This window comes from Primulina huaijiensis, chromosome 1, assembly GCF_012295235.1.
Source record: "Primulina huaijiensis isolate GDHJ02 chromosome 1, ASM1229523v2, whole genome shotgun sequence".
NCBI classification, from domain to species: Eukaryota; Viridiplantae; Streptophyta; class Magnoliopsida; order Lamiales; family Gesneriaceae; genus Primulina; species Primulina huaijiensis.
Genome location: NC_133306.1, coordinates 2,309,496 through 2,332,143, shown reverse-complemented (window position 1 = coordinate 2,332,143; position 22,648 = coordinate 2,309,496). Strand labels below are relative to the sequence as shown.

The 22,648-nt window shown below is 35.5% G+C and overlaps 5 protein-coding genes across 10 annotated transcripts; 4 read left to right on the top strand and 1 right to left on the bottom strand.

Moving 5' to 3' along the window:
* The first annotated feature begins 2,133 nt into the window (after positions 1-2,133).
* On the top strand, positions 2,134-4,909 carry LOC140976180 (transcription factor PHYTOCHROME INTERACTING FACTOR-LIKE 13-like). Of its 3 annotated transcripts, none has more exons than XM_073440135.1 (8): positions 2,134-2,628; positions 2,752-3,194; positions 3,279-3,541; positions 3,614-3,712; positions 3,796-3,861; positions 3,937-4,002; positions 4,136-4,435; positions 4,613-4,909. In XM_073440135.1, the coding sequence occupies exons 1-8, from the start codon at positions 2,549-2,551 to the stop codon at positions 4,703-4,705; spliced, it is 1,410 nt and encodes a 469-aa protein (XP_073296236.1). In that variant the 5' UTR covers positions 2,134-2,548; the 3' UTR covers positions 4,706-4,909. The 3 variants fall into 3 exon arrangements, with proteins under 3 accessions (XP_073296236.1, XP_073296228.1, XP_073296218.1); XM_073440127.1 differs by having other exon boundaries at positions 2,752-3,212; XM_073440117.1 differs by having other exon boundaries at positions 2,135-2,628; positions 2,752-3,541.
* A 979-nt stretch (positions 4,910-5,888) lies between these two features.
* Positions 5,889-8,808, top strand: LOC140976170 (pentatricopeptide repeat-containing protein At3g59040-like). The gene is made up of 4 exons (XM_073440105.1): positions 5,889-6,126; positions 6,436-6,748; positions 7,202-7,492; positions 8,215-8,808. Exons 1-4 carry the CDS (start codon positions 6,062-6,064, stop codon positions 8,581-8,583), a joined length of 1,038 nt encoding a protein of 345 aa, XP_073296206.1. The 5' UTR covers positions 5,889-6,061; the 3' UTR covers positions 8,584-8,808.
* A 1,641-nt stretch (positions 8,809-10,449) lies between these two features.
* LOC140976153 (transcription factor PHYTOCHROME INTERACTING FACTOR-LIKE 13-like) lies at positions 10,450-13,225 on the top strand. 3 transcript variants are annotated; one of them, XM_073440094.1, is made up of 8 exons: positions 10,450-10,944; positions 11,068-11,510; positions 11,595-11,857; positions 11,930-12,028; positions 12,112-12,177; positions 12,253-12,318; positions 12,452-12,751; positions 12,929-13,225. In XM_073440094.1, exons 1-8 carry the CDS (start codon positions 10,865-10,867, stop codon positions 13,019-13,021), a joined length of 1,410 nt encoding a protein of 469 aa, XP_073296195.1. In that variant the 5' UTR covers positions 10,450-10,864; the 3' UTR covers positions 13,022-13,225. The 3 variants fall into 3 exon arrangements, with proteins under 3 accessions (XP_073296195.1, XP_073296187.1, XP_073296178.1); XM_073440086.1 differs by having other exon boundaries at positions 11,068-11,528; XM_073440077.1 differs by having other exon boundaries at positions 10,451-10,944; positions 11,068-11,857.
* Positions 13,226-14,202: 977 nt separating this feature from the next.
* On the top strand, positions 14,203-19,880 carry LOC140976132 (pentatricopeptide repeat-containing protein At3g59040). Its single transcript, XM_073440044.1, has 7 exons — positions 14,203-14,442; positions 14,752-15,064; positions 15,518-15,808; positions 16,531-16,779; positions 17,565-17,689; positions 18,146-18,244; positions 18,889-19,880. Exons 1-7 carry the CDS (start codon positions 14,378-14,380, stop codon positions 19,448-19,450), a joined length of 1,704 nt encoding a protein of 567 aa, XP_073296145.1. The 5' UTR covers positions 14,203-14,377; the 3' UTR covers positions 19,451-19,880.
* LOC140976140 (protein DETOXIFICATION 41) lies at positions 19,462-22,290 on the bottom strand. 2 transcript variants are annotated; one of them, XM_073440063.1, is made up of 8 exons: positions 21,810-22,290; positions 20,911-21,451; positions 20,741-20,827; positions 20,571-20,627; positions 20,249-20,487; positions 20,047-20,165; positions 19,875-19,961; positions 19,462-19,606 (listed from the first exon to the last, which is right to left on the bottom strand). In XM_073440063.1, the coding sequence occupies exons 1-8, from the start codon at positions 22,096-22,098 to the stop codon at positions 19,538-19,540; spliced, it is 1,488 nt and encodes a 495-aa protein (XP_073296164.1). In that variant the 5' UTR covers positions 22,099-22,290; the 3' UTR covers positions 19,462-19,537. The 2 variants fall into 2 exon arrangements, with proteins under 2 accessions (XP_073296164.1, XP_073296156.1); XM_073440055.1 differs by having other exon boundaries at positions 20,911-21,455; positions 21,790-22,288.
* Positions 22,291-22,648: the final 358 nt, after the last annotated feature.

The window sequence follows — 22,648 nt, the reverse complement described above, 5'->3', positions numbered from 1 at the left end:
TCTGCTAGACCAGTTTAGACGTTATATATGCTAATCAGACGTTGCCGGTTGTTGTATCCGTTTCATCAAGTTAGATCTTGCAATGTCTGGTTAGCATAGATAAATTCGAACTAATCTAGCCGACCAGAAGTGTGAATGATAGAAAATTACATTTTCTTTCTAAATGTATCGTTCATTGATCATTTTAATTACCAGCTATGAGATACTATCAAAATAATTCAGCTCGTCAGATTCCCGATAATGCATGAGGTGTTCATGTAACTTTTATAAAATGTTAAAGTCTAAAATATCTATTTAATTTTCAGAATAGAAAAATGTACATTTTCAAAATTCCACACGAGTTGGTTAATGGAAAATAATAAACTCTTAAATTTAACTACAAGATTGACCAATTTTGGTCTTTTCATTGTTAAATTATTACAGCTCATGGTTGTTTTGATACATGTGGATAATAATATACGAGCAAGAAGCGTATGTCTCGCACATATATGCCTGTTAAACATTAGAGTAGGTCTCTTATGAGACGATCTCACGAATCTTTATCTGTGAGACGGGTCAACTCTACCGATATTCAAAATAAAAAATAATATTTTAATATAAAAAGTAATAATTTTTCATGGATGACCCAAATAAGATATCCGTTTCACAAAATACTACCAGTGAGATCGTCTCACACAAGTTTTTGCCTAAATGATAATTTTTTAATTATCGTACTACCTTCGGTTACAAATACTAATAAGTAATAAGAATAATAAAATAAAGTTTATGGTTATAATTGATTTGCTGGAACATTTTGTAATTTATAACTGTTACTTGAAATACAGAAGAAACTCAAAATATGAAACCAAGAAATAAGCTAAACATAAATAATGGAAAAAAAAATGTTTAAACAATTCGATAAATGTAATCATTGAAAATTAATTGTATCTAGTAATAGTATTAATAATGAATTTAATTTCTCAAAGAAATATGTTAATTTTATTATTCGATTTACCATGTTTTGATAACTTTTTTGACTTCATATATTCAAGAAAAATCATTTTAAATTTGAATTAACAACATTATATTTATCACAAAAACTTTTTTTATTGTATTATAGGTCAATTTTACGAGACAAATATCCGACCTGATTCAGTTAATAAAAAATATCATTTTTTATTATTAAATATAATAATAATTATGGATAGCGTCGATCAGAGACAGTCTCTTTAATTAGTTATTTGTAGCGGTCCAGTGTAACATTATTGAGACAATTATCTTCTCTCTTGATTTTACTTGTTTTATTTTCCAGCAACGAAACCCCCACAGCTTTGTAGTTGAGAAATTTAATGCGACAGCAAAGCGAATGAAAGTGAAGCAATCCATTTTGTTGATTATCCACACGAATTTCATTGACAATCTCCCCGGATTAAACTATAGGAATCAAATATTGGGTTGTCTTCTTAATTACATATAAACACATTGTTTAAAAAATATTTCGAATATAAATAATTTGTGAATGAAATCCAAACCACGTTATACTTTCTTTTAAGAATGTTTTCTCCATCACTTTAGTCACATGGATATGAAAAATTTCTCACAATATACGATGGAGATATTCTGTATTTGTAGGTGACTAAATCAAATCAAAATCCAACAAAAACAAACTAAACTTCTCGACAAACTAACTAATTATGAAAATTTTTCTAAACACACGTTACTAGGTGTGATTAAAGTGTCTTGATATCCACGAGTATTTTTCGGGATAGAAAGATGAAAGAGTTGGAAAATATGTTCGGAGTGCGAATTCTAAAAATTTAAGGATAATATATGTTCTTCTGTCCAAGATTCCATCAAAATTGAATATGTAAACTGTCACGATCCAATTAAGTTCATGTCCGCGTATTGAAAATTGTAAAGAAGAAAGAAAGTGATTTGCATGCCGCGGCAGTCATGAATCGAATATGCAAATGGTACCACATGAATGTACAGAGTGGTGGAAGACAGATTCTAGAGTCAAGCATGGTCTCAATTGGTGGCTATTTGTTTACCTGTCTCTGTCTATATATGCCTGATTGAGACAAAATTTAACGAAACAATTTACTCAGATAACATCAAAATAAAACATTGAACAAGAAAATATGTGAATGGTTAAACCTTAATGTTGAAGATGACAGATAATATCACTCTCTGCAGTCGGCTCCATTCATGCTGTCGATGAACATCAAATTTTCCTAATAAAACTTGGGCAATTACTGAACTGGTCTAACATAAAATTTCCCAATTCTTTTATACGCAGATGTCCTTATCACCGTTATAACTGCAGCATTTGAAAACAACTGAAGTCAGTGGCATCTGTCTGTTCCTTTTAAGTCCAATGCTGGGATCAAAATACCGAAGAAAGATTACGTTTTGATTCTTGAACTAGTGAAGCTTAAACATTATCCATTGGGATATATTTTCTGAGGTGGGTTTTTGTTTTCATCCCCAAGAATTCGAGTCTCTATCCCTTTGTCCGACTTGAAAATAATCCATTTTTTTCAATACAAATTTGATCTTCGGTTGAGCTATGGATGCTACATATCTTCCTGATTGGAACACTGATGTTGAAGGTCAAGTCCCGGTGCCTAATCAGAGAAGACAGTCGGGGTAAGTGTACTCTAGAAAACAACCGACTTTTATAGGGGAAAAAGTTGAAAATAATCTTGAATTCTGTTTTATGCTATAATTCGTTGTTTCTGACTTTGCAAAATTATATTGGCTAAACTACAGACAAGATAATGGGCTAGTGGAGCTGTTATGGCAGAATGGGGAGGTGATTTTGCATAGCCAAACTCGTGGAAAACGGAACCACGATCCCATGAAGTCCAAGCAAGTTAACGAGAATGACCAAACAACGAGTCCGGTTGTCAGTAACCTGGTGACTAATCTGATTCAAGATGATGAGACAATCTCATGGATTCATTGCCCGATTGATGAAGCTTTCGAGAAGGAGTTTTGTTCCGACTTGATGTCTGAAAATCCCGCGTCTACGTCGGTTCAGGCTAACAAGCCATCCGGGTCGATGGAATGTGAAGAACCTTTCAAGTTTAGTGTATCGGATGTTAACCATGTTCACCAAACTTCGCAACCGCCAACTTTTGCCCCACCTCCAATATTTGAAACCTATGAATCAGCCCTCCAAGATCAGAGCTCTGGACATGTTAGAAGAACTGGTAATCTTGACTTTCCAGGTAAAACACCAGTAATTAATCATATGGGATGCGGTGAAATTCATGAGTCATCTGTTCGGACGATAGGGTCAAGCCATTGCAGCAGCAATCAACTTGCATCTAGCTGCGGGATTGGTAGAAGAACTCTGTCAGCAGCGGTGAACGAAAACCATACTCGAAATGTGAGCCCTCGAAGTGACAACAGGGAAAGAGAGACACATGACCAAGCCATTTCATCGTCATATGGAGGATCCGGCAGTAGTTTTTGGAAAACCGGCAAGCAATCCAATGACACCAATCGCCACAAAAGGAAGAGCAGAAATGTGACTGGATTTGAATTCCCAAGTGATGTATGCTCACTCCAGTTTTACATATCTTCTGTCAAATGAAACACTGCTGAAATTTTAAAAACTATTATGCAGGCTACTGAATTCGAATCAGCTTCAGGGAATAAGTCATCCCAAAATACCGGAACGAATCGTAGGAGCCGTGTAGCTGAAGTGCATAACTTATCTGAAAGGGTTGGATTCTTGTATTTCACTTCATGATTTTCGCATGATTGTTTCATACCGATCCCTCTGATGTTCTTCCTTTTTCATTGCAGAGACGGAGGGACAAGATCAACGAGAAGATGAAGGCATTGCAGGATCTGATCCCTCACTCCAACAAGGTAAAATTTGTTGTTTTCTTGGTTTAAGGTAATCCAAAGAAACACCGGATTAAATGTTAACGTCCTCTTATTCAGTCGGATAAAGCATCGATGCTAGACGAGGCAATCGAATACATGAAATCCCTTCAATCACAAATCCAGGTACTAAGTTCCTTCAGAGAATTAAACCAATGAATGATCCCAATATTGTAATTAAAAAAACATATAAAATTTGGTATCTAAAAGAAAATTTTGGCTTGTTTGCCGTCTTAAATATTATTCGTGGCATGACCAGTTAATGTGGATGGGGAGTGGAATGGCACCGATGGTGCTTCCAGGCATGCAACAGTTCATGCCTCGAATGGGAATGGGAATCGGCCCCGCGACGATTCCTACAGTCCCCAATCTCATGCATCTATCAAGGATTTCACTCGTTGATCAAGCCATGGCTATTAATCCCGCAACAAATCAAGCTACTGCCGGCCTGAGGCAGGTTTTGAATCCTGTGAACTATCAAAACCAGATGCAAAATTCAGGTTTTGCTGAGCAATATGCTAATTACATGGCCCTCTGCTCAATGCAAAATATTTCCCAGGTCTGTAATTTCCTTCACTTCATTATAGCTAAATCTCTATGCATAGATTACTTTTCTTGGATTCCTGTAGTTGTAGCTAAAATCAGGCTAATTGCACCAGATCCTCCCGTCCGAAACACGTAAAACCCGTAATAATATATTATGCTGAATTTCTGAATCTTGTATTACTATTTGTAGCCTATGAACATGTTCGGCTTTGGCTCGCATTCGACGCAGCAAAATCATCATGTGTCGGCACCTCCAGGAACTGGCAATGGATCTGTTCCGTGAGGCAAGGGGAAGCCACAATCTCTACCATTAACATTAATATATTGTCGCAAAAATTATTATTTTCTGTTTTAAAATAAAACATGTCACAGATAAAATTATTTTGATCTTGAAATGTGATTTCTTGAAAGTTCAACTGTTTTTTAGTTATCATTTTTAAGACTGAAGTTCAGCATCAGCAATATATTCGACTTATTGTTCTTGATCTATGAATATTTGTTAATTTGTATGATTAATGTATGATTCTTGACCATATCCAGTTATAATTTTCTATTGTTGGATTTAGATTTTGGTCCCTCGTTGGAGTACTTGTGTGTGAAATTATGGGGATTGTTATTTTCTAAAATCTCAATCAACCAAACTGCATGTCTGGTTTTAATATTAGACACACTTTGGATTGGCTTAAAAATATTGCATCCCAAGAAATGATTTTCTAAATAGCCATGTTTTAATCATGTGCATGCAAAGTAAGAAATTTTCTGTGTTTTTTTTATATTCCATATTTGCTTCAAATGTTGTTTTTAACTAAATTATGTCAGACATTTTTTCTGTGACCATCGAAGTCTACAATATGTACGGTTTTTTTGGATTGAGTAATTTCAAATCATGAATTTTAAACAATCAACATGTAACCATCTTGGAAAAAATTACATTTTTTTGTCAATTAACTTGTCTTATTTTTTCATTTTTGATTATATGTTATCAATTAATTCACAATTTTAATATACTAATTTGCATTTTTTTTTAAAAAAAATAGTCAATTTTCACTGAAATGTTGATGTGACGAGTCACCAGAAAATGATTAAGTGGCATCGGAAAATACTGACATGACATCGGATATTGTTGATGTGTCGGGTGACATGTCAGTATTCTAATGAAAAATAATTAAATTTTTTAAAAAATTATTAAAATCGTGAATTCATCGATAACGAGAAAAAAATAAAAAATGCTCAAGTTCCATGAGCAAAATGTAATTTACCATTCTTTATTAATCAAATTTGAAGTGAAATTAAATAAGTAATTCGTTCCCACTAAAGGCAAGAGCGGCTCGGTTCGCCAACAAAGCAAATGGACCAAATTGATTGGAAAATAAAAATGTAGGGACTAAATTGTAAATTGTGCCACTTTGGAATGCCGCGGTAACGAACTCCCAAAACCAGAGGATATTATTATATTACACACAATTTTTTTTTATCTTACAAATGGAATTATCCACAAAATATCTAAAAATTTAGAAACATCAAAAGCTACGAGCAGAAGGGGCGGCCTGCTGTCTCTTTGAATTCGCGAGTTGTGTCTGAAAGCTGAGTATATAAAGTGAGCTGAAGCTGTGGAGTGTGAGATTCTTGAAAACAAAGAATGCCTCAAACTTCAACAATTTTTCTTAAATCCTTCATTTCAGCTCCTTCCACTAGAATTTCAAGGTCTTTTTTTTTTCTTTTATCATGTTGCCCCTTTCTTTATGTGATTTTAATTCTGAAATTACAATTATTTGTTGAAGTTTATTCTTAAAGCTCATTCTCTGAAATATTTTTTTGAATACCGTATAAGCATTTTTCTCATGTTTTGTTAAACATGTCTTGCTATTTGTGGGAAATGGGAAAGTGTGAGTTTCGTATGTTTGTTCATATGAGAGCTGGTTTGTATGGGTGGTTTTGAAGTTCTTTGGGAGATTTGTTCATGTTTGTTTGTGTATGTGAAATATTTTCTAATTGTGTGTGGTTACTTTGCAGTAAGTCATATGGTTGTGAGAATTTAGTTGGTGCCAATATTCACGTATGTAAGAGGGCACAGGTAGTCTGTCTGGGTATGTTGGCACCAAGAAAGTTCATGCAGAAGAAGAAGAAAGTGGAGGTTTTTAAGGATGATGCGGATGAAGCAGACCAGAAGAACTGGAGAAAAATTATGCTTGAAATTGAGGAATCGGATTCCGCGGTTGCAGTGCTCAGGAGTCGAAGATCGAAGGGCGAGCCTCTCCCTAAAGACTTGGTTGTTGGAACCCTGGTTCGGTTTAAGCAGCTTAAGAAGTGGAACCTTGTTGGTGAGGTGGGCAACGCCTCGATTTATCTGTTCTTCATTATTGTTCGTGGTGTTTCTAATCTATCTATAACACATTAGATTTACAAATTGAGTTACCACTTGTATTGTCGTATGCAGATAAAACACAATTGTGAATTCTTGAATGAATACATTTGAAGTTCCAAAGTTGGTGCTGATAAATTTTAGAACTTGAAGATATCCAGATACTGGATTTTATCATGACAGAAAATTTTATTTTAGCATAAAATATTTGGTAAGTAAGAACAAACTAAAACTTTCTGATAGAGGGTAAAATTTGTTGTTTTAAGGACTTTTTACTTGAGGGATTTTTGTTTTATTTTTAAACTTTGAGTTCTCTTCAAATTTATTTCTATTTTTTTTAGCATCTGCAGGGCCCTAATTTACCTGAAGCACATATGTTTTTTTATTGTTTCACTCATTTATCTGTTTATTTTCTAGATTCTTGAATGGCTTCGGACTCAACATTGGTGGGATTTTAAAGAGATGGACTTCTTGATGCTCATAACTGCCTATGGAAAGCAAGGAGATTTTAACAAAGCTGAGAGGGTTCTAAGCTACATGAACCAAAAAGGTTATGCGCCTCATGTCATATCATATACCGCTCTTATGGAGGCATATGGAAATGGAGGTCAATATAATAAAGCAGAAGCTATATTTCGAAGGATGCAATCTTCAGGCCCTGAACCCTCTGCAGTGACATATCAAATTATTCTTAACACATTTGTTAAGGTGACTCCATTCATTGCAATAATATTATGTGTAGCACACCATATTATAACGTGTTACTGCTGATGTGAAACTTCAGAGTATGAAGAATAATCTTGCTGCTTAACAGCAAGTAAATATTGGTTTGACTAAAAGCTGTAAGAAAATTTTTAACATTGGGATTCTCGATTTATGGTCTTCTATTGATGCGGCATGCTTACTGGGGGATGGTGCTATAATATTAACCAAGGCTCACACTTTGTGTTCTGCTACCCGGCATCTCATTATTTTATTAAATAACGGGAATTTGATTATTTGTTAGTTTATTGTTTGTGAATCCTTAATGAATCAGAAAAGAATGACTTGTTCGAAATGATCGTGCAAAAGGACTGCTTAGGGTGCTTGTAACACTTTTAAGGGCGAAATTTCAAGAGTTTCAAGAACCAAAATTCTAGAATGGGGCTTGCTTAGCTGCTACAAATTTTCCAAATGATAGATGCCACAGGAAACATGACTTCTTACCTATATTTAGGATTTTTTTGTTGGTTGAATGACGCATCTAAATTATTTTAGGATTCTGTTCTTGATTGCATGACATGTCTAAGTTCAGAGTATTAGCTAAGATCTTTAAGTGAAAGATGTTTTTTTTCATGTATAGTAGCATATCATGGGTACTTTGTGTGCTCCTACATATTGATGATGGTACTATTGAGTGAAACTTTTTTTGCGACATTTGGCGGCTGCAGGGTGACAAGTTTAGAGAAGCTGAGGAAATCTTTGAGACCCTCCTAGATAAAGAAACTTCACCTTTAAAACCAGACCAGAAAATGTTCCACATGATGATTTACATGTACAAAAAGGCTGGAAGTTATGACAAAGCTCGTCAACTATTTGCATTGATGCCTGAGAGAGGAGTTCAGCAAACCACGGTTACACACAATAGCCTGATGTCATTTGAAACTAACTACAAGCAGGTCGCAAATATGTTTGACCGGGTAGGTTCAAAAGTATCAGCATTTTCATTCAGTCTGCTATTTTTTTCACACGATTTAACTGAAGTTGTTCTGCTTTGTTTTTCATTGAGAGTATTAGAGTATGGCAAACAAAAGGCCTAAAACGGTACTTTGAGGCACATATATATGGTCTAAGCCACGAAAACAGCACTTTCCTGAGGATGGCAACTTTGTATAAGGGCGTGCCTCAAACATAAGCTTAGACACATCTTGGAAAATGTCGAAGCATGCTGGAGAATTTTTTTTATTTTTAGTACTCAGTCCTGCTAAAGAAACATCAGGTGTTGAAATATTTTAATGGAAGAACTTATGAGATTTTAAAGAGATCGAGAATTCCNAGTAATAATTTTTCATGGATGACCCAAATAAGATATCCGTTTCACAGATAAAGATTCTCTACCGATATTCAAAATAAAAAATAATATTTTAATATAAAAAGTAATAATTTTTCATGGATGACCCAAATAAGATATCCGTTTCACAAAATACTACCAGTGAGATCGTCTCACACAAGTTTTTGCCTAAATGATAATTTTTTAATTATCGTACTACCTTCGGTTACAAATACTAATAAGTAATAAGAATAATAAAATAAAGTTTATGGTTATAATTGATTTGCTGGAACATTTTGTAATTTATAACTGTTACTTGAAATACAGAAGAAACTCAAAATATGAAACCAAGAAATAAGCTAAACATAAATAATGGAAAAAAAAATGTTTAAACAATTCGATAAATGTAATCATTGAAAATTAATTGTATCTAGTAATAGTATTAATAATGAATTTAATTTCTCAAAGAAATATGTTAATTTTATTATTCGATTTACCATGTTTTGATAACTTTTTTGACTTCATATATTCAAGAAAAATCATTTTAAATTTGAATTAACAACATTATATTTATCACAAAAACTTTTTTTATTGTATTATAGGTCAATTTTACGAGACAAATATCCGACCTGATTCAGTTAATAAAAAATATCATTTTTTATTATTAAATATAATAATAATTATGGATAGCGTCGATCAGAGACAGTCTCTTTAATTAGTTATTTGTAGCGGTCCAGTGTAACATTATTGAGACAATTATCTTCTCTCTTGATTTTACTTGTTTTATTTTCCAGCAACGAAACCCCCACAGCTTTGTAGTTGAGAAATTTAATGCGACAGCAAAGCGAATGAAAGTGAAGCAATCCATTTTGTTGATTATCCACACGAATTTCATTGACAATCTCCCCGGATTAAACTATAGGAATCAAATATTGGGTTGTCTTCTTAATTACATATAAACACATTGTTTAAAAAATATTTCGAATATAAATAATTTGTGAATGAAATCCAAACCACGTTATACTTTCTTTTAAGAATGTTTTCTCCATCACTTTAGTCACATGGATATGAAAAATTTCTCACAATATACGATGGAGATATTCTGTATTTGTAGGTGACTAAATCAAATCAAAATCCAACAAAAACAAACTAAACTTCTCGACAAACTAACTAATTATGAAAATTTTTCTAAACACACGTTACTAGGTGTGATTAAAGTGTCTTGATATCCACGAGTATTTTTCGGGATAGAAAGATGAAAGAGTTGGAAAATATGTTCGGAGTGCGAATTCTAAAAATTTAAGGATAATATATGTTCTTCTGTCCAAGATTCCATCAAAATTGAATATGTAAACTGTCACGATCCAATTAAGTTCATGTCCGCGTATTGAAAATTGTAAAGAAGAAAGAAAGTGATTTGCATGCCGCGGCAGTCATGAATCGAATATGCAAATGGTACCACATGAATGTACAGAGTGGTGGAAGACAGATTCTAGAGTCAAGCATGGTCTCAATTGGTGGCTATTTGTTTACCTGTCTCTGTCTATATATGCCTGATTGAGACAAAATTTAACGAAACAATTTACTCAGATAACATCAAAATAAAACATTGAACAAGAAAATATGTGAATGGTTAAACCTTAATGTTGAAGATGACAGATAATATCACTCTCTGCAGTCGGCTCCATTCATGCTGTCGATGAACATCAAATTTTCCTAATAAAACTTGGGCAATTACTGAACTGGTCTAACATAAAATTTCCCAATTCTTTTATACGCAGATGTCCTTATCACCGTTATAACTGCAGCATTTGAAAACAACTGAAGTCAGTGGCATCTGTCTGTTCCTTTTAAGTCCAATGCTGGGATCAAAATACCGAAGAAAGATTACGTTTTGATTCTTGAACTAGTGAAGCTTAAACATTATCCATTGGGATATATTTTCTGAGGTGGGTTTTTGTTTTCATCCCCAAGAATTCGAGTCTCTATCCCTTTGTCCGACTTGAAAATAATCCATTTTTTTCAATACAAATTTGATCTTCGGTTGAGCTATGGATGCTACATATCTTCCTGATTGGAACACTGATGTTGAAGGTCAAGTCCCGGTGCCTAATCAGAGAAGACAGTCGGGGTAAGTGTACTCTAGAAAACAACCGACTTTTATAGGGGAAAAAGTTGAAAATAATCTTGAATTCTGTTTTATGCTATAATTCGTTGTTTCTGACTTTGCAAAATTATATTGGCTAAACTACAGACAAGATAATGGGCTAGTGGAGCTGTTATGGCAGAATGGGGAGGTGATTTTGCATAGCCAAACTCGTGGAAAACGGAACCACGATCCCATGAAGTCCAAGCAAGTTAACGAGAATGACCAAACAACGAGTCCGGTTGTCAGTAACCTGGTGACTAATCTGATTCAAGATGATGAGACAATCTCATGGATTCATTGCCCGATTGATGAAGCTTTCGAGAAGGAGTTTTGTTCCGACTTGATGTCTGAAAATCCCGCGTCTACGTCGGTTCAGGCTAACAAGCCATCCGGGTCGATGGAATGTGAAGAACCTTTCAAGTTTAGTGTATCGGATGTTAACCATGTTCACCAAACTTCGCAACCGCCAACTTTTGCCCCACCTCCAATATTTGAAACCTATGAATCAGCCCTCCAAGATCAGAGCTCTGGACATGTTAGAAGAACTGGTAATCTTGACTTTCCAGGTAAAACACCAGTAATTAATCATATGGGATGCGGTGAAATTCATGAGTCATCTGTTCGGACGATAGGGTCAAGCCATTGCAGCAGCAATCAACTTGCATCTAGCTGCGGGATTGGTAGAAGAACTCTGTCAGCAGCGGTGAACGAAAACCATACTCGAAATGTGAGCCCTCGAAGTGACAACAGGGAAAGAGAGACACATGACCAAGCCATTTCATCGTCATATGGAGGATCCGGCAGTAGTTTTTGGAAAACCGGCAAGCAATCCAATGACACCAATCGCCACAAAAGGAAGAGCAGAAATGTGACTGGATTTGAATTCCCAAGTGATGTATGCTCACTCCAGTTTTACATATCTTCTGTCAAATGAAACACTGCTGAAATTTTAAAAACTATTATGCAGGCTACTGAATTCGAATCAGCTTCAGGGAATAAGTCATCCCAAAATACCGGAACGAATCGTAGGAGCCGTGTAGCTGAAGTGCATAACTTATCTGAAAGGGTTGGATTCTTGTATTTCACTTCATGATTTTCGCATGATTGTTTCATACCGATCCCTCTGATGTTCTTCCTTTTTCATTGCAGAGACGGAGGGACAAGATCAACGAGAAGATGAAGGCATTGCAGGATCTGATCCCTCACTCCAACAAGGTAAAATTTGTTGTTTTCTTGGTTTAAGGTAATCCAAAGAAACACCGGATTAAATGTTAACGTCCTCTTATTCAGTCGGATAAAGCATCGATGCTAGACGAGGCAATCGAATACATGAAATCCCTTCAATCACAAATCCAGGTACTAAGTTCCTTCAGAGAATTAAACCAATGAATGATCCCAATATTGTAATTAAAAAAACATATAAAATTTGGTATCTAAAAGAAAATTTTGGCTTGTTTGCCGTCTTAAATATTATTCGTGGCATGACCAGTTAATGTGGATGGGGAGTGGAATGGCACCGATGGTGCTTCCAGGCATGCAACAGTTCATGCCTCGAATGGGAATGGGAATCGGCCCCGCGACGATTCCTACAGTCCCCAATCTCATGCATCTATCAAGGATTTCACTCGTTGATCAAGCCATGGCTATTAATCCCGCAACAAATCAAGCTACTGCCGGCCTGAGGCAGGTTTTGAATCCTGTGAACTATCAAAACCAGATGCAAAATTCAGGTTTTGCTGAGCAATATGCTAATTACATGGCCCTCTGCTCAATGCAAAATATTTCCCAGGTCTGTAATTTCCTTCACTTCATTATAGCTAAATCTCTATGCATAGATTACTTTTCTTGGATTCCTGTAGTTGTAGCTAAAATCAGGCTAATTGCACCAGATCCTCCCGTCCGAAACACGTAAAACCCGTAATAATATATTATGCTGAATTTCTGAATCTTGTATTACTATTTGTAGCCTATGAACATGTTCGGCTTTGGCTCGCATTCGACGCAGCAAAATCATCATGTGTCGGCACCTCCAGGAACTGGCAATGGATCTGTTCCGTGAGGCAAGGGGAAGCCACAATCTCTACCATTAACATTAATATATTGTCGCAAAAATTATTATTTTCTGTTTTAAAATAAAACATGTCACAGATAAAATTATTTTGATCTTGAAATGTGATTTCTTGAAAGTTCAACTGTTTTTTAGTTATCATTTTTAAGACTGAAGTTCAGCATCAGCAATATATTCGACTTATTGTTCTTGATCTATGAATATTTGTTAATTTGTATGATTAATGTATGATTCTTGACCATATCCAGTTATAATTTTCTATTGTTGGATTTAGATTTTGGTCCCTCGTTGGAGTACTTGTGTGTGAAATTATGGGGATTGTTATTTTCTAAAATCTCAATCAACCAAACTGCATGTCTGGTTTTAATATTAGACACACTTTGGATTGGCTTAAAAATATTGCATCCCAAGAAATGATTTTCTAAATAGCCATGTTTTAATCATGTGCATGCAAAGTAAGAAATTTTCTGTGTTTTTTTTATATTCCATATTTGCTTCAAATGTTGTTTTTAACTAAATTATGTCAGACATTTTTTCTGTGACCATCGAAGTCTACAATATGTACGGTTTTTTTGGATTGAGTAATTTCAAATCATGAATTTTAAACAATCAACATGTAACCATCTTGGAAAAAATTACATTTTTTTGTCAATTAACTTGTCTTATTTTTTCATTTTTGATTATATGTTATCAATTAATTCACAATTTTAATATACTAATTTGCATTTTTTTTTAAAAAAAATAGTCAATTTTCACTGAAATGTTGATGTGACGAGTCACCAGAAAATGATTAAGTGGCATCGGAAAATACTGACATGACATCGGATATTGTTGATGTGTCGGGTGACATGTCAGTATTCTAATGAAAAATAATTAAATTTTTTAAAAAATTATTAAAATCGTGAATTCATCGATAACGAGAAAAAAATAAAAAATGCTCAAGTTCCATGAGCAAAATGTAATTTACCATTCTTTATTAATCAAATTTGAAGTGAAATTAAATAAGTAATTCGTTCCCACTAAAGGCAAGAGCGGCTCGGTTCGCCAACAAAGCAAATGGACCAAATTGATTGGAAAATAAAAATGTAGGGACTAAATTGTAAATTGTGCCACTTTGGAATGCCGCGGTAACGAACTCCCAAAACCAGAGGATATTATTATATTACACACAATTTTTTTTTATCTTACAAATGGAATTATCCACAAAATATCTAAAAATTTAGAAACATCAAAAGCTACGAGCAGAAGGGGCGGCCTGCTGTCTCTTTGAATTCGCGAGTTGTGTCTGAAAGCTGAGTATATAAAGTGAGCTGAAGCTGTGGAGTGTGAGATTCTTGAAAACAAAGAATGCCTCAAACTTCAACAATTTTTCTTAAATCCTTCATTTCAGCTCCTTCCACTAGAATTTCAAGGTCTTTTTTTTTTCTTTTATCATGTTGCCCCTTTCTTTATGTGATTTTAATTCTGAAATTACAATTATTTGTTGAAGTTTATTCTTAAAGCTCATTCTCTGAAATATTTTTTTGAATACCGTATAAGCATTTTTCTCATGTTTTGTTAAACATGTCTTGCTATTTGTGGGAAATGGGAAAGTGTGAGTTTCGTATGTTTGTTCATATGAGAGCTGGTTTGTATGGGTGGTTTTGAAGTTCTTTGGGAGATTTGTTCATGTTTGTTTGTGTATGTGAAATATTTTCTAATTGTGTGTGGTTACTTTGCAGTAAGTCATATGGTTGTGAGAATTTAGTTGGTGCCAATATTCACGTATGTAAGAGGGCACAGGTAGTCTGTCTGGGTATGTTGGCACCAAGAAAGTTCATGCAGAAGAAGAAGAAAGTGGAGGTTTTTAAGGATGATGCGGATGAAGCAGACCAGAAGAACTGGAGAAAAATTATGCTTGAAATTGAGGAATCGGATTCCGCGGTTGCAGTGCTCAGGAGTCGAAGATCGAAGGGCGAGCCTCTCCCTAAAGACTTGGTTGTTGGAACCCTGGTTCGGTTTAAGCAGCTTAAGAAGTGGAACCTTGTTGGTGAGGTGGGCAACGCCTCGATTTATCTGTTCTTCATTATTGTTCGTGGTGTTTCTAATCTATCTATAACACATTAGATTTACAAATTGAGTTACCACTTGTATTGTCGTATGCAGATAAAACACAATTGTGAATTCTTGAATGAATACATTTGAAGTTCCAAAGTTGGTGCTGATAAATTTTAGAACTTGAAGATATCCAGATACTGGATTTTATCATGACAGAAAATTTTATTTTAGCATAAAATATTTGGTAAGTAAGAACAAACTAAAACTTTCTGATAGAGGGTAAAATTTGTTGTTTTAAGGACTTTTTACTTGAGGGATTTTTGTTTTATTTTTAAACTTTGAGTTCTCTTCAAATTTATTTCTATTTTTTTTAGCATCTGCAGGGCCCTAATTTACCTGAAGCACATATGTTTTTTTATTGTTTCACTCATTTATCTGTTTATTTTCTAGATTCTTGAATGGCTTCGGACTCAACATTGGTGGGATTTTAAAGAGATGGACTTCTTGATGCTCATAACTGCCTATGGAAAGCAAGGAGATTTTAACAAAGCTGAGAGGGTTCTAAGCTACATGAACCAAAAAGGTTATGCGCCTCATGTCATATCATATACCGCTCTTATGGAGGCATATGGAAATGGAGGTCAATATAATAAAGCAGAAGCTATATTTCGAAGGATGCAATCTTCAGGCCCTGAACCCTCTGCAGTGACATATCAAATTATTCTTAACACATTTGTTAAGGTGACTCCATTCATTGCAATAATATTATGTGTAGCACACCATATTATAACGTGTTACTGCTGATGTGAAACTTCAGAGTATGAAGAATAATCTTGCTGCTTAACAGCAAGTAAATATTGGTTTGACTAAAAGCTGTAAGAAAATTTTTAACATTGGGATTCTCGATTTATGGTCTTCTATTGATGCGGCATGCTTACTGGGGGATGGTGCTATAATATTAACCAAGGCTCACACTTTGTGTTCTGCTACCCGGCATCTCATTATTTTATTAAATAACGGGAATTTGATTATTTGTTAGTTTATTGTTTGTGAATCCTTAATGAATCAGAAAAGAATGACTTGTTCGAAATGATCGTGCAAAAGGACTGCTTAGGGTGCTTGTAACACTTTTAAGGGCGAAATTTCAAGAGTTTCAAGAACCAAAATTCTAGAATGGGGCTTGCTTAGCTGCTACAAATTTTCCAAATGATAGATGCCACAGGAAACATGACTTCTTACCTATATTTAGGATTTTTTTGTTGGTTGAATGACGCATCTAAATTATTTTAGGATTCTGTTCTTGATTGCATGACATGTCTAAGTTCAGAGTATTAGCTAAGATCTTTAAGTGAAAGATGTTTTTTTTCATGTATAGTAGCATATCATGGGTACTTTGTGTGCTCCTACATATTGATGATGGTACTATTGAGTGAAACTTTTTTTGCGACATTTGGCGGCTGCAGGGTGACAAGTTTAGAGAAGCTGAGGAAATCTTTGAGACCCTCCTAGATAAAGAAACTTCACCTTTAAAACCAGACCAGAAAATGTTCCACATGATGATTTACATGTACAAAAAGGCTGGAAGTTATGACAAAGCTCGTCAACTATTTGCATTGATGCCTGAGAGAGGAGTTCAGCAAACCACGGTTACACACAATAGCCTGATGTCATTTGAAACTAACTACAAGCAGGTCGCAAATATGTTTGACCGGGTAGGTTCAAAAGTATCAGCATTTTCATTCAGTCTGCTATTTTTTTCACACGATTTAACTGAAGTTGTTCTGCTTTGTTTTTCATTGAGAGTATTAGAGTATGGCAAACAAAAGGCCTAAAACGGTACTTTGAGGCACATATATATGGTCTAAGCCACGAAAACAGCACTTTCCTGAGGATGGCAACTTTGTATAAGGGCGTGCCTCAAACATAAGCTTAGACACATCTTGGAAAATGTCGAAGCATGCTGGAGAATTTTTTTTATTTTTAGTACTCAGTCCTGCTAAAGAAACATCAGGTGTTGAAATATTTTAATGGAAGAACTTATGAGATTTTAAAGAGATCGAGAATTCCGGGAAAGCTTTTGTAGCTTTTTGTTTATGTTTGTCTTCTAAATCTCAATCCAGCTGTAAGTACTTGTATGTAACTGGTATACTTTTTTACTGATAGATAGAGTTGTTCTGTCACTTGTATGAGCACACATGTGGATGCCTCCATTTGTAATAATTTCCTCTTCAATATAATTAAATTCTTATGTATCTGGAAACATTTCTAAAGAAAAGAATCCAACGGCTGCATCAGGGTTATTGGCGCCTGCAGATTCCTTGGGTTTGCTGTGTAGCAGATCATGCTATTCTAAGAATAAATAGGTTGACAATTCGGTTTTTTATGGTCATGTCAATTGTCTCTCAGTGTGAAACTTGATTAGGTGTTAAACTATGGTAATTTTCCATGTTTTACTGCACAATTCACCTACTTTTTTTATGGAAATTTGTCATTCTAGATGCAAAGAGCTGGTAATCAACCTGATGTTGTGAGCTATGCACTGCTCATTAATGCCTATGGAAAAGCCAGGAGAGAAGAAGAGGCATTGGCTGTATTTGAGGAGATGCTTGATGCTGGCCTTAGGTGTGATTCCCACTAATTTCTTCATTTCCAAGTTGTGCAGTCTATCTGAACTTTATGTTTGGCAAGATGAAAAAATAAATTCAGACACTTTCATCTTCAAGTCCGACTCTGTAGAGAATTCTTACTATTGTAAAACAATATGCAGCTGATCATTTTTACCTGTTTTCGTAAGCATAACTAAAATAGCTGCACTTCAAAACGGTAAACACATCTTAGTGAACTAGAGACGACATTATTAAATGGTCACCAAATATTGAGGCAACTTCTTGTTGCCTGTGATAATTGTGAATCTAAGAGCCCGTAATTGGACCCTATGTTATGCCAATCAAAAGTAAACACTCAAGCTGCCACATTCTAGTTCCCATCAATATTCAGTTGATAATTGTGGAATCAGTTGAATGCCATGGCTAGACAAATATTTGTCTACTTTCTCAACTTATATAGTTCTCTTTCCAGGCCGACACAGAAAGCATACAACATCTTGCTTGATGCTTTTGCAATCTCAGGAATGGTGGAGCAGGCACGAATTGTATTCAAGAGCATGCGGAGAGACAGGTGAAGTTTTTCTAGGGCGCAGTTATATATTTTTTTCCTTTTTACTCAATTCTCGCTTATTATACTATTATTGAATGATTCCTTGGTGCACTGCTTCGTTAACCTCTTACCATTTGCCTCACTTTTGATTTGAATTTTAATAGAGTCATGTTATTTGTGTCTTGTAGATTCTTTTTGAAGCTAATGATAGAAAAAATTGAGAAAACGAAAGCCCAGAAGCCTGAATCTTATTTCAAACCAGTGCTTTTAAACATGAAATACTGTGAATGAGATTCGTGGAGGTGGCAGGGTAAAAATTGCTGTGAAGTTGGTAATTTTGGATGGCTATAAGCCAATTGTTTTCCAGAGTTCGGGGTTTTCCTTTTTTCACAAGTTGATCTGTATTTCATATCATGGCTCAACAAGGATCTTCCTTCCATTATCAAGTAACATAACCTTAGTTGCTGATAGACAGATCGTTCATTGAAATTCCTTAATTTGCAATACCTACGTGTTTGTAGAGAATTTATTATTTACCATTCATACTTATTCTGTGGTGATAATCTTGTTTAGCTTGTTACACGTGGAACCTAATATCCCATTTGGGATGAAGAATTGAGTTAACAGTGTAGTGTGATAATTTGATTCTCGTTTTTGTTCTGCAGATGTACACCAGATCTTTGTTCCTATACAACTATGCTCTCAGCCTATGTTAATGCATCTGATATGGAAGGTGCCGAGAAGTTTTTCCGAAGGATTAAACAAGATGGATTGGAACCAAATGTTGTCACTCACGGGACTCTGATAAAAGGTTACGCTAAAGTAATTAATCTTGAAAAGATGATGGAGAAATATGGTGAAATGCGTGCCCTTGGGATCAATGCTAATCCAACCATTTTCACCACGATCATGGATGCTTATGGCAGAAACAAGGATTTTGGTGGTGCAGTGGTTTGGTACAATGAAATGCTATCAAGTGGCACCCCTCCTGATCAGAAAGCGAAGAATGTTCTCTTATCTTTGGCGAAAACAGCAGAAGAACAAACGGAAGCTAATCAACTAGTAGAAGGTCGAACATTTGAAGGGCGTCTAAAAGATGTCAGTAGTGATGAAGTGGATAATGTGAATGATGACAGTGAAGTTGAAGATGAAGAAAAAAGATTTATATTTGAAGATGAAGATGAAGATGAAGATGATGATGATGATGATGATTTGACAAGCATGTAGACGTATAGGTCTTTTTCCTTAAGAGCCTAAAGATACATCAACCAGAGATGCACAGCAGATATTGAAACTGAACCTCTTTCTATGATATCATATATTTTCCTCAAGGTGTAACTCTTCCTCTGCAGATTCTTTCAACCGATCAGCAGCTTTTGCAACCTGCAAACAATTGAAGAAAACATGAATTCAAAGACCAATATACGAAGACCTGCCTGGCGTTGGGCTAAAAACTTGCAGGTTTCCTGGTCTAATGTGATTTTATACAATGTGCAGATAATTTTGTAATTTTTGGAGCAATTGATCATGTTTTTGTTTATTAGACGTTACTGTAGGGAAAGTTGTGTAGATGCAATTAATGCGAATCCAAATAATACTAGGAAACAAGCAAAAAACAATGATACAACATCAAAGCAAAAGCAAAGATTACCTCAGATGCCCAATTTGTTCTTGCAGTTATGACAAATAAAAGCAAGGTTTGTAATACAACTCCAATTATCATACCCCACCAAATTCCCTGAGAAAACCGCCATGAATTTTCCTCATCACTAACATACAAAATACAAAAATTCATACCAGTATTCAGAAAAAGCAAAACTTACAGCTACTCCTAAGTTTGTTTTGAATCCAAGAATGCATACAATGGGCAAACCGATGATATAGTAAGTGGCCAGGTTGATATAAGCAACCACGGCTTGCCATCCACTTCCAATGGCAACACCTGAAAGTCACATGAGAAGATACGGATCCATTCCTACCAAACCGTCTTCTCTTAAATAATAGCAAATCAATCATTTATGTTACCTGATAGTACAGGTTGCATTCCATTTAAAAAAACAGATATGGCAAGTAATGGAGTCAAATCAGACACAACTTCAATGACTTGCGAATCACTTGTGAAAAGTTTGCTCAATCCAACCCTGAATATAAGCACAATTGTGCTGAAGAGTATGCTGATTACGGTACTTGTTGCGTTCACTATGATGATTGAGAGCTGGGCTACCCTAGGATGACCTGCACCGAGCTCATTACTGACTCGAATGCTGCAATCACCACAAAATAATATTTAGAATGGAGATTAAGAGGAAGACTTCTAAATAATAAAAGAAACCAGAAATTTTGTCACCTGGCCGCAGCTGCTATTCCCAGCATAAATTGCATATCCCAGTTCAAGTAATTCATGCTGTTGTTTCGAGAGAACGAGTGAGAACTGGTAACATTTAAATTTAAAGAAACCAAGAAATTTTCTGGATTTTTTTTCTTTTTTTTTTTAAGTAAGATTTTCTGGATTTTTACCATATAGAAATAGAGTCCAGGGAGATTGTTGGATTAGGGAGTAGGCCTGAGACAAACACTAGACCTTGGAAATACCATACTTCCAAGCTGCAACAAACAAGAAAACAATGATAAGGGACAAGAAAGAAGGATTGAATAACAGATGCATGATTTTCCTGTGTTACCATTACCATAACATAACGGCAGAAGCCACGGTTAGCTTAAAATAAGGCCATATTCCTTTGAAAGCACTGGTCGAGAAACCAGTCCAAGTTTCTTTGCAAGATGGACTGAATCTAATGTAAATCCCTTGAATAATGACTAACAGCCACCAAGAAAAACTAAGCGTTAGAGCCACCCCAACAAGTCCATAGTCAAAAACATTAACAAGAAGCCAGTTTAGCAGAACATGCAAGAAGAATACTCCTACAGCCATGTAGGCCAAAGGATTAACAATGTTTTGAGCTTGAAGGAATCTTTGCATGGGACAACTAATTGCAAATGCGTAGAGTTGAGGGATGAGTCCTCGAGCGAAAACTTGGCCTTGTGCAGCAATGCTATGTGATTGACCTATAGCTTTAAGCGCTGGCCCTGAAAACCAATACAGGGGTGTGATCATTGCAGCCGCTCCAATGTGCAATACTATTGCTCTTTGGCAAATGATCCCCATTGCTCCATATTGCTTTGCTCCATAAGCTTGTCCACATACAGTTTGAACTGCACTTGCCATCCCTAGCTATGATAAAAATAAAAAAAAGAAGACAGAACACGTTTAAAACATCTTTTAGTAATATGTTTGTTGAGTATACGTTATCTCCGGAGATTTAGTTTTCTTATCTTCATGCGCCTAAAACTTCAAACAAGGTTTGAAGATCGACTTGATCAAACCTCAGGGGTTGGTTTTAAGAACGTGTCATTCTAACTATTGAAACTTCAAATTTCAGGGAGTAGTTCTAATTTATCCTGTACGGCTAGAAGAGTTGAGAATAAAGAATTGTGACGTGCACGTGTCTATTATCGCTCTGACTTAAATGCCCAAAGGTAAATTTTCAGAATAATTATTTCTATACCATGACACCATAAGCAAGACCTTGAATTCCGACACTGGCAACAGAGGCACCAGCCAGCTCAAGTGCACCTAAATGCCCAGTAAACATAAGGGTGACAAAGCTGAGCATGTAATTGAACAGCAAGACTATGATAGAAGCACCGGAGAGAAACCAGAGAAGTCTCGACTCCCATGCTACGAGTCGAGGGTACCACCGGATGGCCACCGGCCCATGTTCCAAAAATTCTTCAATTTCATCTGTTGATAAATCTGGAATCTGTGCATGAGAGTCAAGCCCAAGCATCAATGGCTGGTATTCTTCAACGGCCATGCTATGAAATCTTTGACAATCTTTCACCACTACTGGCTAGTATGTTTTGTCTGTTGAGCTTAAACCAGGAAGTCAAACAGAAATGAATGACAGGTAAAGATTGAGAGTGAAATATTGCAACTAACATTCCTGGTTGATGCCCGGATCTCTCTGGTGGTTAGGGGGGAATGGGGACTATGTTATTGAGTTGTTCGGTTTACATTTGACCTTCAGATGACCAAGAAACCAGCTAGTGTCTTTTCAGGGTGAAGTAAAATGCATGGGAATTTCCCAACGTTAAATTAGTCATATCACGCTGAAGAATTAACTCCATCTTTGAGAAAGATTCTGCGATTTAGACACACATTCGAGTGATATTACGTACAATAATAATTTCATTCCCTCAAAAAAAAATGCTTTCGTTGTTTGATTCTTGCAAAAATAGGGAAAATAGTGAAAAAATGTCCTCTCCATTTACACAGTCTGTGCTTTGGTCCTTTAGGTAATGAGAGTTGGTTTTGGTCATGTAACTTAGGTATATTTTTTTAGCAGCGATTCTTTTTTGACAGAA

Coding starts and splice junctions, on each gene's coding strand:
- LOC140976140 (XM_073440055.1), bottom strand. CDS start 22,098: ATGGCCGTTGAAGAATACCAGCCATTGATGCTTGGGCTTGACTCTCAT. Junction 21,456..21,789: donor GTCTTGCTTATGGTGTCATG/GTATAGAAATAA, acceptor TTTTTATCATAG/CTAGGGATGGCAAGTGCAGT. Junction 20,488..20,570: donor GGAATAGCAGCTGCGGCCAG/GTGACAAAATTT, acceptor TGGTGATTGCAG/CATTCGAGTCAGTAATGAGC.
- LOC140976153 (XM_073440077.1), top strand. CDS start 10,865: ATGGATGCTACATATCTTCCTGATTGGAACACTGATGTTGAAGGTCAA. Junction 12,178..12,252: donor TGATCCCTCACTCCAACAAG/GTAAAATTTGTT, acceptor CCTCTTATTCAG/TCGGATAAAGCATCGATGCT. Junction 12,752..12,928: donor CAATGCAAAATATTTCCCAG/GTCTGTAATTTC, acceptor TACTATTTGTAG/CCTATGAACATGTTCGGCTT.
- LOC140976132 (XM_073440044.1), top strand. CDS start 14,378: ATGCCTCAAACTTCAACAATTTTTCTTAAATCCTTCATTTCAGCTCCT. Junction 15,065..15,517: donor AGTGGAACCTTGTTGGTGAG/GTGGGCAACGCC, acceptor TTTATTTTCTAG/ATTCTTGAATGGCTTCGGAC. Junction 17,690..18,145: donor ATGCTTGATGCTGGCCTTAG/GTGTGATTCCCA, acceptor TTCTCTTTCCAG/GCCGACACAGAAAGCATACA.
- LOC140976180 (XM_073440117.1), top strand. CDS start 2,549: ATGGATGCTACATATCTTCCTGATTGGAACACTGATGTTGAAGGTCAA. Junction 2,629..2,751: donor AATCAGAGAAGACAGTCGGG/GTAAGTGTACTC, acceptor GCTAAACTACAG/ACAAGATAATGGGCTAGTGG. Junction 4,436..4,612: donor CAATGCAAAATATTTCCCAG/GTCTGTAATTTC, acceptor TACTATTTGTAG/CCTATGAACATGTTCGGCTT.
- LOC140976170 (XM_073440105.1), top strand. CDS start 6,062: ATGCCTCAAACTTCAACAATTTTTCTTAAATCCTTCATTTCAGCTCCT. Junction 6,127..6,435: donor CCTTCCACTAGAATTTCAAG/GTCTTTTTTTTT, acceptor GTTACTTTGCAG/TAAGTCATATGGTTGTGAGA. Junction 7,493..8,214: donor TTCTTAACACATTTGTTAAG/GTGACTCCATTC, acceptor TGGCGGCTGCAG/GGTGACAAGTTTAGAGAAGC.